The sequence below is a fragment of the Pseudophryne corroboree genome, chromosome 4, assembly GCF_028390025.1.
Source record: "Pseudophryne corroboree isolate aPseCor3 chromosome 4, aPseCor3.hap2, whole genome shotgun sequence".
Classification (NCBI taxonomy): domain Eukaryota; kingdom Metazoa; phylum Chordata; class Amphibia; order Anura; family Myobatrachidae; genus Pseudophryne; species Pseudophryne corroboree.
In genome coordinates this window covers 919,733,005-919,745,425 of record NC_086447.1, presented here as the reverse complement: position 1 = coordinate 919,745,425, position 12,421 = coordinate 919,733,005, and the positions used below count along the sequence as shown (strand labels likewise).

The following is a 12,421-nucleotide window of genomic DNA, read 5'->3' as shown; positions in this document are numbered from 1 at the left end:
CTGTTCCCTTCTCCCTCACTAACACTGTTCTCTTCCCTTCACACTCCCTTTTGCTTTCCCTTCGATACACTTGTTCTCTTCCCTTCACTACCCCGTGTTGCAGTCCCTCTGCTACCCCAGTTCCTTTCCCCTCGCTATGCCTGTTCCCTATCCTTCCCCTCACATCCTCCGTTCCTTTATCCTCTCTCCCCACTTCCCTTTACTCCTCTTGTTCCTATTCCTTTACATTTGCTATGCGTGTTCACTTCCCCTTACTACGCCTGTTCTCTACCGCTCACTCCCCCTGTTCCCTTCCTCTCACTACTCCTGTTCCCTTCCCCTCACAGCCTGAGTTCCGTTCCCCTCACTCCCCCTGTTCTCTTCCCCTCACACCCCCTGTTCCATTCCCCTCACTACCCCGTTCCCTTCCCCTCACTCCCCGTGTTCCCTTCTCCTCACTTCCCCTATTCCCTTCCCCTCACTCCCCCTGTTCACTTCCCCTCACTCCCACTGTTCACTTCCCCTCGCTACGCCTGTTCCCTTTCCCTCACTCCCCCTGTTCCCATCCCCTCACCCCCCCTGTCTGTTCCCTTCCCCTCACTCCCCCTGTCTGTTCCCTTCCTCTCACTACCCCTGTTCCCTTCCCCTCACTCCCCCTGTTCCTTTCCCCTCACTACCCCTGTTCCCTTACCCTCACTCCCCGTGTTCCATTCCCCTCACTACCCCTATTCCCTTCCCCTCACTCCCACTGTTCAATTCCCCTCATTACGCCTGTTCCCTTCCCCTCACTCCCCCTGTTCCCATCCCCTCACTATCCCTGTTCCCCTCCCCTCACTCCCCCTGTTCCCTTCCCCTCACTCCCCCTGTTCCCTTCCCCTCACTCCCACTGTCTGTTCCCTTCCCCTCACTCCCCGTTCCCTTCCCTTCACTCCCCCTGTTCCCTTCCCCTCACTACCCCTGTTTCCTACCCCTCACTCCCCCTGTTCCCTTCCCCTCACTCCCCCTGTTCCCTTCCCCTCACTCCCCCTGTTCCCTTCCCCTCACTCCCCCTGTTCCCTATCGCTCACTCCCCCTGTTCACTTCCCCTCACTCCCCCTGTTCCTTTCCCCTCACTCCCCCTGTTCCCTTCCCCTCACTACCCCTATTCCCATCCCCTCCCCCCCCCCTGTTCCCTTCCCCTCACTCCCCCTGTTCCCTTCCCCTCACTCCCCCTGTTCCCTTCCCCTCACTCCCCCTGTTTCCTTCCCCTCACTCCCACTGTTCCCTTCCCCTCACTCCCACTGTTCCCTTCCCCTCACTCCCCCTGTTCACTTCCCCTCACTCCCACTGTTCACTTCCCCTCACTACGCCTGTTCCCTTTCCCTCACTCCCCCCCCCCCGTCTGTTCCCTTCCTCTCACTACCCCTGTTCCCTTCCCCTCACTCCCCCTGTTCCCTTCCCCTCACTCCCCCTGTTCCCTTCCCCTCACTCCCCCTGTTCCCTACCGCTCACTCCCCCTGTTCCCTTCCTCTCACTACCCCTGTTCCCTTCCCCTCACTCCCCCTGTTCCCTTCCTCTCACTACCCCTGTTCCCTTCCCCTCACTCCCCCTGTTCCCTTCCTCTCACTACCCCTGTTCCCTTCCCCTCTCTCCCCCTGTCTGTTCCCTTCCTCTCACTACCCCTGTTCCCTTCCCCTCACTCCCCCTGTTCACTTCCCCTCACTACCCCTATTCCCATCCCCTCACCCCCCCTGTTCCCTTCCCCTCACTCCCCCTGTTCCCTTCCCCTCACTACCCGTTCCCTTCCCCTCACTCCCCCTGTTCCCTTCCCCTCACTCCCCCTGTTCCCTTCCCCTCACTCTCACTGTTCACTTCCCCTCACTACGCCTGTTCCCTTTCCCTCACTCCCCTTGTTCCATTCCCCTCACTACCCCTATTCCCTTCCCCTCACTCCCACTGTTCAATTCCCCTCATTACGCCTGTTCCCTTCCCCTCACTCCCCCTGTTCCCATCCCCTCACTATCCCTGTTCCCCTCCCCTCACTCCCCCTGTTCCCTTCCCCTCACTCCCCCTGTTCCCTTCCCCTCACTACCCCTATTCCCATCCCCTCCCCCCCCCTGTTCCCTTCCCCTCACTCCCCCTGTTCCCTTCCCCTCACTCCCCCTGTTCCCTTCCCCTCACTCCCCCTGTTCCCTTCCCCTCACTCCCCCTGTTTCCTTCCCCTCACTCCCACTGTTCCCTTCCCCTCACTCCCACTGTTCCCTTCCCCTCACTCCCCCTGTTCACTTCCCCTCACTCCCACTGTTCACTTCCCCTCACTACGCCTGTTCCCTTTCCCTCACTCCCCCCCCCCCGTCTGTTCCCTTCCTCTCACTACCCCTGTTCCCTTCCCCTCACTCCCCCTGTTCCCTTCCCCTCACTCCCCCTGTTCCCTTCCCCTCACTCCCCCTGTTCCCTACCGCTCACTCCCCCTGTTCCCTTCCTCTCACTACCCCTGTTCCCTTCCCCTCACTCCCCCTGTTCCCTTCCTCTCACTACCCCTGTTCCCTTCCCCTCACTCCCCCTGTTCCCTTCCTCTCACTACCCCTGTTCCCTTCCCCTCTCTCCCCCTGTCTGTTCCCTTCCTCTCACTACCCCTGTTCCCTTCCCCTCACTCCCCCTGTTCACTTCCCCTCACTACCCCTATTCCCATCCCCTCACCCCCCCTGTTCCCTTCCCCTCACTCCCCCTGTTCCCTTCCCCTCACTACCCGTTCCCTTCCCCTCACTCCCCCTGTTCCCTTCCCCTCACTCCCCCTGTTCCCTTCCCCTCACTCTCACTGTTCAATTCCCCTCATTACGCCTGTTCCCTTCCCCTCACTCCCCCTGTTCCCATCCCCTCACTATCCCTGTTCCCCTCCCCTCACTCCCCCTGTTCCCTTCCCCTCACTCCCCCTGTTCCCTTCCCCTCACTCCCACTGTCTGTTCCCTTCCCCTCACTCCCCGTTCCCTTCCCTTCACTCCCCCTGTTCCCTTCCCCTCACTACCCCTGTTTCCTACCCCTCACTCCCCCTGTTCCCTTCCCCTCACTCCCCCTGTTCCCTTCCCCTCACTCCCCCTGTTCCCTTCCCCTCACTCCCCCTGTTCCCTTCCCCTCACTCCCCCTGTTCCCTATCGCTCACTCCCCCTGTTCACTTCCCCTCACTCCCCCTGTTCCTTTCCCCTCACTCCCCCTGTTCCCTTCCCCTCACTACCCCTATTCCCATCCCCTCCCCCCCCCTGTTCCCTTCCCCTCACTCCCCCTGTTCCCTTCCCCTCACTCCCCCTGTTCCCTTCCCCTCACTCCCCCTGTTTCCTTCCCCTCACTCCCACTGTTCCCTTCCCCTCACTCCCACTGTTCCCTTCCCCTCACTCCCCCTGTTCACTTCCCCTCACTCCCACTGTTCACTTCCCCTCACTACGCCTGTTCCCTTTCCCTCACTCCCCCCCCCCCGTCTGTTCCCTTCCTCTCACTACCCCTGTTCCCTTCCCCTCACTCCCCCTGTTCCCTTCCCCTCACTCCCCCTGTTCCCTTCCCCTCACTCCCCCTGTTCCCTTCCCCTCACTCCTCCTGTTCACTTCCCCTCACTCCCCCTGTTCCCTTCCTCTCACTACCCCTGTTCCCTTCCCCTCACTCCCCCTGTTCCCTTCCTCTCACTACCCCTGTTCCCTTCCCCTCACTCCCCCTGTTCCCTTCCTCTCACTACCCCTGTTCCCTTCCCCTCTCTCCCCCTGTCTGTTCCCTTCCTCTCACTACCCCTGTTCCCTTCCCCTCACTCCCCCTGTTCACTTCCCCTCACTACCCCTATTCCCATCCCCTCACCCCCCCTGTTCCCTTCCCCTCACTCCCCCTGTTCCCTTCCCCTCACTACCCGTTCCCTTCCCCTCACTCCCCCTGTTCCCTTCCCCTCACTCCCCCTGTTCCCTTCCCCTCACTCTCACTGTTCACTTCCCCTCACTACGCCTGTTCCCTTTCCCTCACTCCCCTTGTTCCCATCCCCTCACCCCCCCCCCCCCCCCTCACCCCCGTCTGTTCCCTTCCTCTCACTACCCCTATTCCCTTCCCCTCACTCCCCCTGTTCCCTTCCCCTCACTCCCCGTGTTCCATTCCCCTCACTACCCCTGTTCCCTTCCCCTCACTCCCCCTGTTCCCTTCCCCTCACTCCCCGTGTTCCATTCCCCTCACTACCCCTATTCCCTTCCCCTCACTCCCACTGACAGCAGAAGCAGGATGAGTGGTTATTATTAATATAATTGTTTATTTATAGAGCACCACTATTTTCTGCAGCATCATCACAGTAATATAAAAGTAATAAACACAACTCAAGGACATTATCTAGCACACAGTGCAGGGGCCTCACCGTAATAGGTGCTGGGTGTGCGGCGTACATCCAGAGATTCGCACACCGACGGCCATTCAGGTGCGGTTGTTCTTCCTACTCCTGTTGCAATGATTTTCCGTATGCATTTGCGATTATATGCTAATATGGGCAGAAGCTAACCCGTGTAAAGGGACGCCCACTGCGATTGCAACCTTTGTGTTCGGTGCCGCAGTATTGCAGAAACATCGCTAATATCGTCACACATCGCGTCACCACGCAGAGCTTGAGTACCTCTGAAGACGCTCAGGCTGAGCTGCTCTCCCGGGACACGCAGGGCTCCCCAGTAGCAAGTGTGATCGCAGCTGCTAATGTATGCACGCCCACAAAACGCCGTCTGAACAGCCACGACCACTCCCCGTTACTTTACACTGTAAATATTAGCTAGCGAGTTGCGCAATGAAGGACACTATTTGGGGATTGTTTCTGGCTTACAAATCACCTGTACTGATGGCATATTGTATAAGAGACACTATGGGGGGTATATAATAGCCTGCGGGATGTACGCAGAGGCGTGATTTCGGACAGTCTGCCCATTTTATTTTTAAAGCATCAGTAATTTAAAAGCCAAAAAAATGTTGTATTTGTCTTTTCAATTATTGCTGTTTTAAAAAAAGGTCAGGGTTGCCGGAATCACTCCGATACGTGTCTCTCACAGGCTATTATACCCCTCCGTGAGTCCCCGATCCTCTGGCGTTTGTAGTACAGTTACTCTGTGTTTTCTAGAATCATTACGATTTTGGAATGAGAGCCATCAAGACGGTTCTGGTCATGGCTGGTCAGAGGAAACATGATTTGGAATCCAGGTGAGTGATCATACGACATTGGATTACTGTACAGTATGTATCAACCTGTAATTCACCTGTCATTACCAATGAGGCCATTCCTGTATATGTGCTGGAGGTCGGATCACTGATTGGTAAACAAGGGCAGGTACACGACTTTTTTGAGCATTGTAAACTGTGGATTTAAAAACCACCATGTAACGGTTAATGGGCCTAATTCACACCGGATCGCTGTTGGGCGAATTCGCAAGGCGGCCAATTAATGGACTGTGCATGCGTAAGTGCGCACCCGCGAGGCCAAACTGCAAAAAAATCCAGCGTCTTTTTTGATCAGTAGGCATACGCAAGTTGATTGACAAGAAGCGGGTGTTTGGGGGTGGTAACTGGCCGTTTTCTGGGAGTGTCAGGAAAAACGCAGGCGTGCCCAAGCGGTTTCAGGGCGGGTGTGTGACGTCAGCTCCGGGCCCGAACAGCCTGATTCTATCGCACTGGAGGAGTAGGTCCTGGGCTACGCACAGACTGGAAAAATCATTCGATGGTGAGTGAGTTGTGAACGGATTTGTAGCTGACCGGCGTACGCAGAGATTTTCACAAGGCGCAGACTTGCACGGAGTGGATTTTCACTCTGTCTGGGCGGCGACTATCTTATCACAAACCTCTACAAATTCACAGAGGAGCGATCCGGTCTGAATTAGGCCAACTGTCATTTAATTCTGGGTCAGAAACAGGGAATGTAGATTTTTCGGAGGGAGTGGAGGGTTTAGTTTTAGGACCTACGGGGGGAGGGGGTTAGGGATAGGCATACTAAATGCCAGAAGTCGCGCCAGATCTGCTAAGAGCCACCTTGACATCTCCGCCAGACCCAGAAGACACCGCTGGAGCCACCAGTCCCATTGAACCAGGAAAATCACCACTTGCTCACCAGAGACGCTTTGTTGACATTCTAATTATGGGGGTCATTCCGACCCGATCGCTCGCTGCAGTTTATCGCGGCGCAGCGATCGGGTCGGAATTGCGCATGCGCCAGCTCCGCAGTGCGGGAGGGGGCTGGATGGCGGCGTGGCCGGACTGTTGGGGGGTTTGGCCGCGGCTGCTGCGTGACGTCTCATGCAGCCGCTGCGGCCAGTGGCAGCGACGAGTAACTCCGAGGCCAGCTACAGGAGCTGCGCTGCCCGGGAGTTACTCCACAAATACAAAAGTATCGCCGCTGTGTGATGCTTTTGAACTTGTTCGACGGGGTAGAGCCAGACTTGCGGGGCGGGCTAGCCCTGTGCTGGGCGTCCCCCCCGCTTGTCTGCGTGACTGATCGTAGATGGGCTAAATTTAGCACATCTACGATCAAGTCTGAATTAGTCCCCTAAGCTCATCCATAGAAGCATAACACCCAATATAGGGGGTCATTCCGAGTTGATCGCAGCGCAGCGATCAGGCAAAAAAATCGGCTTTTCTGCGCATGCGTATGGGCTGCCGTGCGCTCGCGCAAAGTACTTTCACACAAAACCATGCAGTTTTACACAAGGTCGAGTGACTCATTTCAGTCGCACGGCTGATCGGTGAGTGATTGACAGGAAGTGGCTAAAAAACGCAGGCGTGTCCGCTACAAACGCAGGCGTGCCTGGGGAAACGGGAGAGTGGCTGGCCGAACGCAGGGCATGTATGTGACGTCAAAACAGGAACTAAACTGTCTGCAGTGATCGCAAGGTAGGAGTAGGTCTGCAGCTACTCAGAAACAGCATGAAAATTTTTTCGAGCAGTTCTGCTATGCCATGATACACTCCCAGAGGGCGGCGGCCTAGCGTGCGCAATGCTGCTAAAAGCAGCTAGCGAGCGAACAACTCTGAATGAGGGCCTATGATATTCGGGGCTAATTCAGACTTGATCGTAGATTTGCTAAATTTAGCACAGCTACAATCATCCACACTGACATGCGGGGGGACGCCCATCACAGGGATAGTCCGCCCCGCATGTCAGTCCCTGCCCTGTCACACAAGTACAAAAGCATCGCACAGCGGCGATACTTTTGTACTTCAGTAGTAGCTCCCAACCAACGCAGCTCCTGCATGCTGGCCGGGAGCTACTCATCGCTGCTCGGGTCGCAGCGCCTGCATGTGCCCGCCCCCCCCCCCAACAGTCTGGGCACACCTGTGCTGTCCGGGCTGCGCCTCCTAAACGGGGGCAAACTCCGCCGGCCCACCCAGTGACTGCCTCTGCCTGTCAATCAGACAGAGGCGATCGCGGGGCTGAGACAGCCGTCGGCTGTCTGGCATGCACCGGCGCACTGTGGCGCCTGCACAGCACCGATCAGGTCTGAATCAGCCTCTTGGTGAGATGAATCTGCTCAGAGAAATGACAGCGTTGCTGACCAGCAGTTCCACAGGTATCAGCGTGCGGCGGGGGGGGGGGAGGGGGGGCAATGTGTAGTCTGCACACCTGGTAATCCCATCAATACCGCAGCAGCCGCCAGAAACGCTTCTATTCCACCTCCTCAGTGAGGTTAATGCTTTACGATAGAGATTTAGGAACTGAAATAGCAGGCTGAGCTGATACTGCAATAAAACCCAAATCTGCCAGCATAGCAAAATATTAATATGTATGTGAGAGAGAACAGCCGTGGGTAAAAATAACCTAAAATCCCCAAAAAATAGGTTTAAGGATTATCTCTGACACTTAGGCGGTCATTCCGAGTTGTTCGCTAGCTGCATTTGTTCGCAGCGCAGCGATCAGGCTAAAAATCTGCAGTTCTGCGCATGCAGCGCAATGCGCACGCGCGACGTACGGGCACAACGAACGATGTAGTTTGACACAAGGTCTAGCGAAGCTTTTCAGTCGCACTGCTGGCCGCAGAGTGATTGACAGAAAGAGGGCGTTTCTGGGTGTCAACTGACCGTTTTCAGGGAGTGTTCGAAAAAACACAGGCGTGCCAGGAAAAACGCAGGCGTGGCTGGGCGAACGCAGGGCGTGTTTGTGACATCAAAACAGGAACTGAACAGTCTGAAGTGATCGCAAGCGCTGAGTAGGTTTTGAGCTACTCTGACACTGCACAAAAAAACTTTGTAGCCGCTCTACGATCCTTTCGTTCGCACTTCTGCTAAGCTAAAATACACTCCCAGTGGGCGGCGGCATAGCGTTTCCACGGCTGCTAAAAACTGTTAGCGAGCGAACAACTCTGAATGACCACCTTAGTGTAACCACTTCTGCATCAGCAGTGGGTGATTTATATATACAGTAACATTTAGGGGTAAATTTACTAAGACGGGAGTTCTATTTTCAGATGGGATGTTGCCCATAGCAACCAATCAGGTTCCAGGTATTATCTTCTAGAAGGTGCTAGATAAATGAGAAGTAGAATCTGGTTGGTTGCTATGGGCAGCATCCCATCTAAATAAAACTACCATCTTAGTAAATTTACCCCTTAGTATGTAGAGTGGCGGCACTCAGTCAGAAGAAAGCATTATAATGTCATAGGTATGTATATATATATCGTTATAGGTAGTTTCAATGTTCAGCAATTTAATGCTTTACTCAGCAATATAGAGATATAAAAGATAGAGGGGGTCATTCAGGCCTGGACGCAGCCACGCGTTCACACACAGCGGCCACATCCAGGGGGTCTGTGCACGCGCACCAACCACAGTGCGAGTACGCGACCCTTCACCTTTCCTCTGCATCCTTCAGGACCCAGCCGCAAGGGGATGGACAGTGGCGGCAATCGAGGGTGCGGCAAAACAGCGTTGAAGTGTTGCAGCAGGCCAAACGAAGGGCATGCTGGCAGCGTTCTGTGTGATGTCACACGCAGCCACTCCAATAAACAAATGGTGCCAGGCAGCCTGGCTGTGCAGACAGGTGGCGACCTTAAATTGATGTATCCGCAATTTGTGAGGCTGCGCCACACATGTTGGGCGGCCTTGCCCTGTGCTGGGCGGCCCCCAGCATTTGAGGAGATGGACGCAGATCTTTCTGCAGATGCAACGATCTGCGTCCATTTCTGAGGTCCAGAGGGTGGAATCCAATTGTTTTTCCGCTGTCAGCCAGTAGGTGGCGCCCAAATGGAGCTATTCAATTGTTGCTGGGTGGCGAGCTGAAATATGCGAAAAGTGACCTGTTTGGGCACATAAACGTCACTTTTTTGCGATCGCGCCCAGCACTTTGGTCGGGTTTAGCTGCTTTATGCAACTAAACAAAACATCTATCGGTGCGATTGGGAGTGATAAAAAGATCAATTGAATATCGGTCCACGATCTCATATCACTTTATACAGGAGATCGGGCGCGATATAACATTTGAATATCGCCCATAGAATAATTTTGTTTAATAAAACGTAATCTAAATTTATATCTCCTCAAAGTAGCCGGATTGTGCAGATACAGTATAACGGCCGGACACACCTGCAGCGTTCTGCCTACAATGGGAATCAGTGTTCGGGAAGTTGCTCCCTGTACGGCTGCAGAAGCCCCCACGGACGTGCTGCACTGTAGGACGCTTTACTGTCACCCTTCTGCGCAGTTCATCCCAAGCCAGCAGGATGGGGTGTAATGACGCCCATACACTAGAACAAGGTATCGCATGCGACCACTTCAGCTCCCCGCCAGACGCCGGCAGCTCCTGGACTCACGATATCATGAGTCCAGATCACCTCACTCACATTGTGCTAACATGAGATCGCATACGACAGGGCCAGATCTCACCGGCTGCAGGTAGGATCTGAAAAGCCTGATTACGACCCCTGGGAGCGCGTCTAAGATTATAACAGTAAGCTGACCGCACACACCGGCCCAATGCCTCGCTATCATGCCAAAAGGCACGTTATCGTCCTAGTGTACGAGGGCCTTTAGTCTGGAGAATGTGAGTGTGTCCCACAGTGTGTGTGACCCAGGCACTGTGAGTGAGTGTGCCCTGCAGTGTGTGTGACCCAGGTACTGTGAGTGTGTTCCTGCAGTGTGTGTGACCAGTGTGTGTGACCCAGGTACTGTGAGTGTGCCCTGCAGTGTGTGTGACCAGTGTGTGTGACCCAGGCACTGTGAGTGAGTGTGCCCTGCAGTGTGTGTGACCCAGGTACTGTGCCCAGCCCTGCAGTGTGTGTAACCCAGGCACTAAGAGTGTGTCCTGTAGTGTGTGTGTGTGTGTGTGTGTGTGTGTGTGTGTGTGTGTGTGTGTGTGTGAGACCCAGGCACTGTGTGTGTTCCCACAATGTGTGTGACCCAGGCACTGTGAGTGTGCCCCATAGTGTGTGTGACCCAGGCACGGTGAGTGTGCCCTGTAGTGTGTGTGACCCAGGTACTGTGCCCAGCCCTGCAGTGTGTGTAACCCAGGCACTAAGAGTGTGTCCTGTAGTGTGTGTGTGTGTGTGTGTGTGTGTGTGTGTGTGTGTGTGTGTGTGTGTGTGTGTGTGTGTGTGTGTGTGAGACCCAGGCACTGTGTGTGTTCCCACAATGTGTGTGACCCAGGCACTGTGAGTGTGCCCCATAGTGTGTGTGACCCAGGCACGGTGAGTGTGCCCTGTAGTGTGTGTGTTCCCACAATATGTGTGCCCTGCAGTGTGTGGGACCCAGGTACTGTGAGTGTGTTCCTGCAGTGTGTGTGACCAGTGTGTGTGACCCAGGTACTGTGAGTGTGCCCTGCAGTGTGTGTGACCAGTGTGTGTGACCCAGGTACTGTGAGTGTGCCCTGCAGTGTGTGTGACCAGTGTGTGTGACCCAGGTACTGTGAGTGTGTTCCTGCAGTGTGTGTGACCCAGGTACTGTGAGTGTGCCCTGCAGTGTGTGTGACCAGTGTGTGTGACCCAGGTACTGTGAGTGTGCCCTGCAGTGTGTGTGACCCAGGTACTGTGAGTGTGCCCTGCAGTGTGTGTGACCAGTGTGTGTGACCCAGGTACTGTGAGTGTGCCCTGCAGTGTGTGTGACCAGTGTGTGTGACCCAGGTACTGTGAGTGTGCCCTGCAGTGTGTGTGACCAGTGTGTGTGACCCAGGTACTGTGAGTGTGCCCTGCAGTGTGTGTGACCCAGGTACTGTGATTGTGCCCTGCAGTGTGTGTGACCCAGGTACTGTGAGTGTGCCCTACAGTGTGTGTAACCCAGGTACTGTGATTGTGCCCTGCAGTGTGTGTGACCCAGGTACTGTGAGTGTGCCCTACAGTGTGTGTGACCCAGGTGTGTATTATACTAGAACATGGCTGGGGCATTATACTAGGGCATGGCTTGGGTATTATACTAGAACATGGCTGGGGTATTATACTAGGGCATGGATGGGGCATTATACTAGGGCATGGCTGGGGCATTATACTAGGGCATGGCTGGGGCATTATACTAGGGCATGGCTGGGGTATTATACTAAAGCACGGCTGGGATATTATACTAGGGCATGGCTGGGGCATTATACTAGAACATGGCTGGGGTATTATACTAGAACATGGCTGGGGTATTATACTAGGGCATGGATGGGGCATTATACTAGGGCATGGCTGGGGCATTATACTAGGGCATGGCTGGGGTATTATACTAAAGCACGGCTGGGATATTATACTAGGGCATGGCTGGGGCATTATACTAGGGCATGGCTGGGGTATTATACTAAAGCACGGCTGGGATATTATACTAGGGCATGGCTGGGGCATTATACTAGGGCACGGCTGGGGTATTATACTAAAGCACGGCTGGGATATTATACTAGGGCATGGCTGGGGCATTATACTAGGGCATGGCTGGGGCATTATACTAGGGCATGGCTGGGGTATTATACTAGGGCATGGCTGGGGTATTATACTAGGGCATGGATGGGGCATTATACTAGGGCATGGATGGGGCATTATACTAGGGCATGGCTGGGGCAATATACTAGAGCACGGCTGGGGTATTATACTAGAGCATGGCTGGGGTATTATACTAGGGCATGGCTGGGGTATTATACTAGGGCATGGATGGGGCATTATACTAGGGCATGGATGGGGCATTATACTAGGGCATGGCTGGGGCATTATACTAGAGCACGGCTGGGGTATTATACTAGAACATGGCTGGGGTTATTATACTAGGGCATGGCTGGGGCATTATACTAGGGCATGGCTGGGGCATTATACTAGGGCATGGCTTGGGTATTATACTAGAACATGGCTGGGGTATTATACTAGAACATGGCTGGGGTATTATACTAGAACATGGCTGGGGCATTATACTAGGGCATGGCTGGGGTATTATACTAGGGCATGGCTGGGGTATTATACTAGAACATGGCTGGGGCATTATACTAGGGCATGGCTGGGGCATTATACTAGGGCATGGCTGGGGCA

The 12,421-nt window shown here is 54.7% G+C and overlaps 1 protein-coding gene across 7 annotated transcripts in view; it reads left to right on the top strand.

Annotated features, from left to right (window-relative positions):
- DNAH14 (dynein axonemal heavy chain 14) overlaps positions 1-12,421 on the top strand; it is a 427,754-nt gene that overhangs the window by 209,499 nt on the left and 205,834 nt on the right. For all 7 annotated transcript variants that reach the window (XM_063919003.1, XM_063919002.1, XM_063918999.1 and 4 more), the window contains exon 34: positions 5,081-5,160. In XM_063919003.1, coding sequence (XP_063775073.1) covers positions 5,081-5,160 — 80 coding nt within the window. The remainder of the gene's footprint in view (positions 1-5,080; positions 5,161-12,421) is intronic.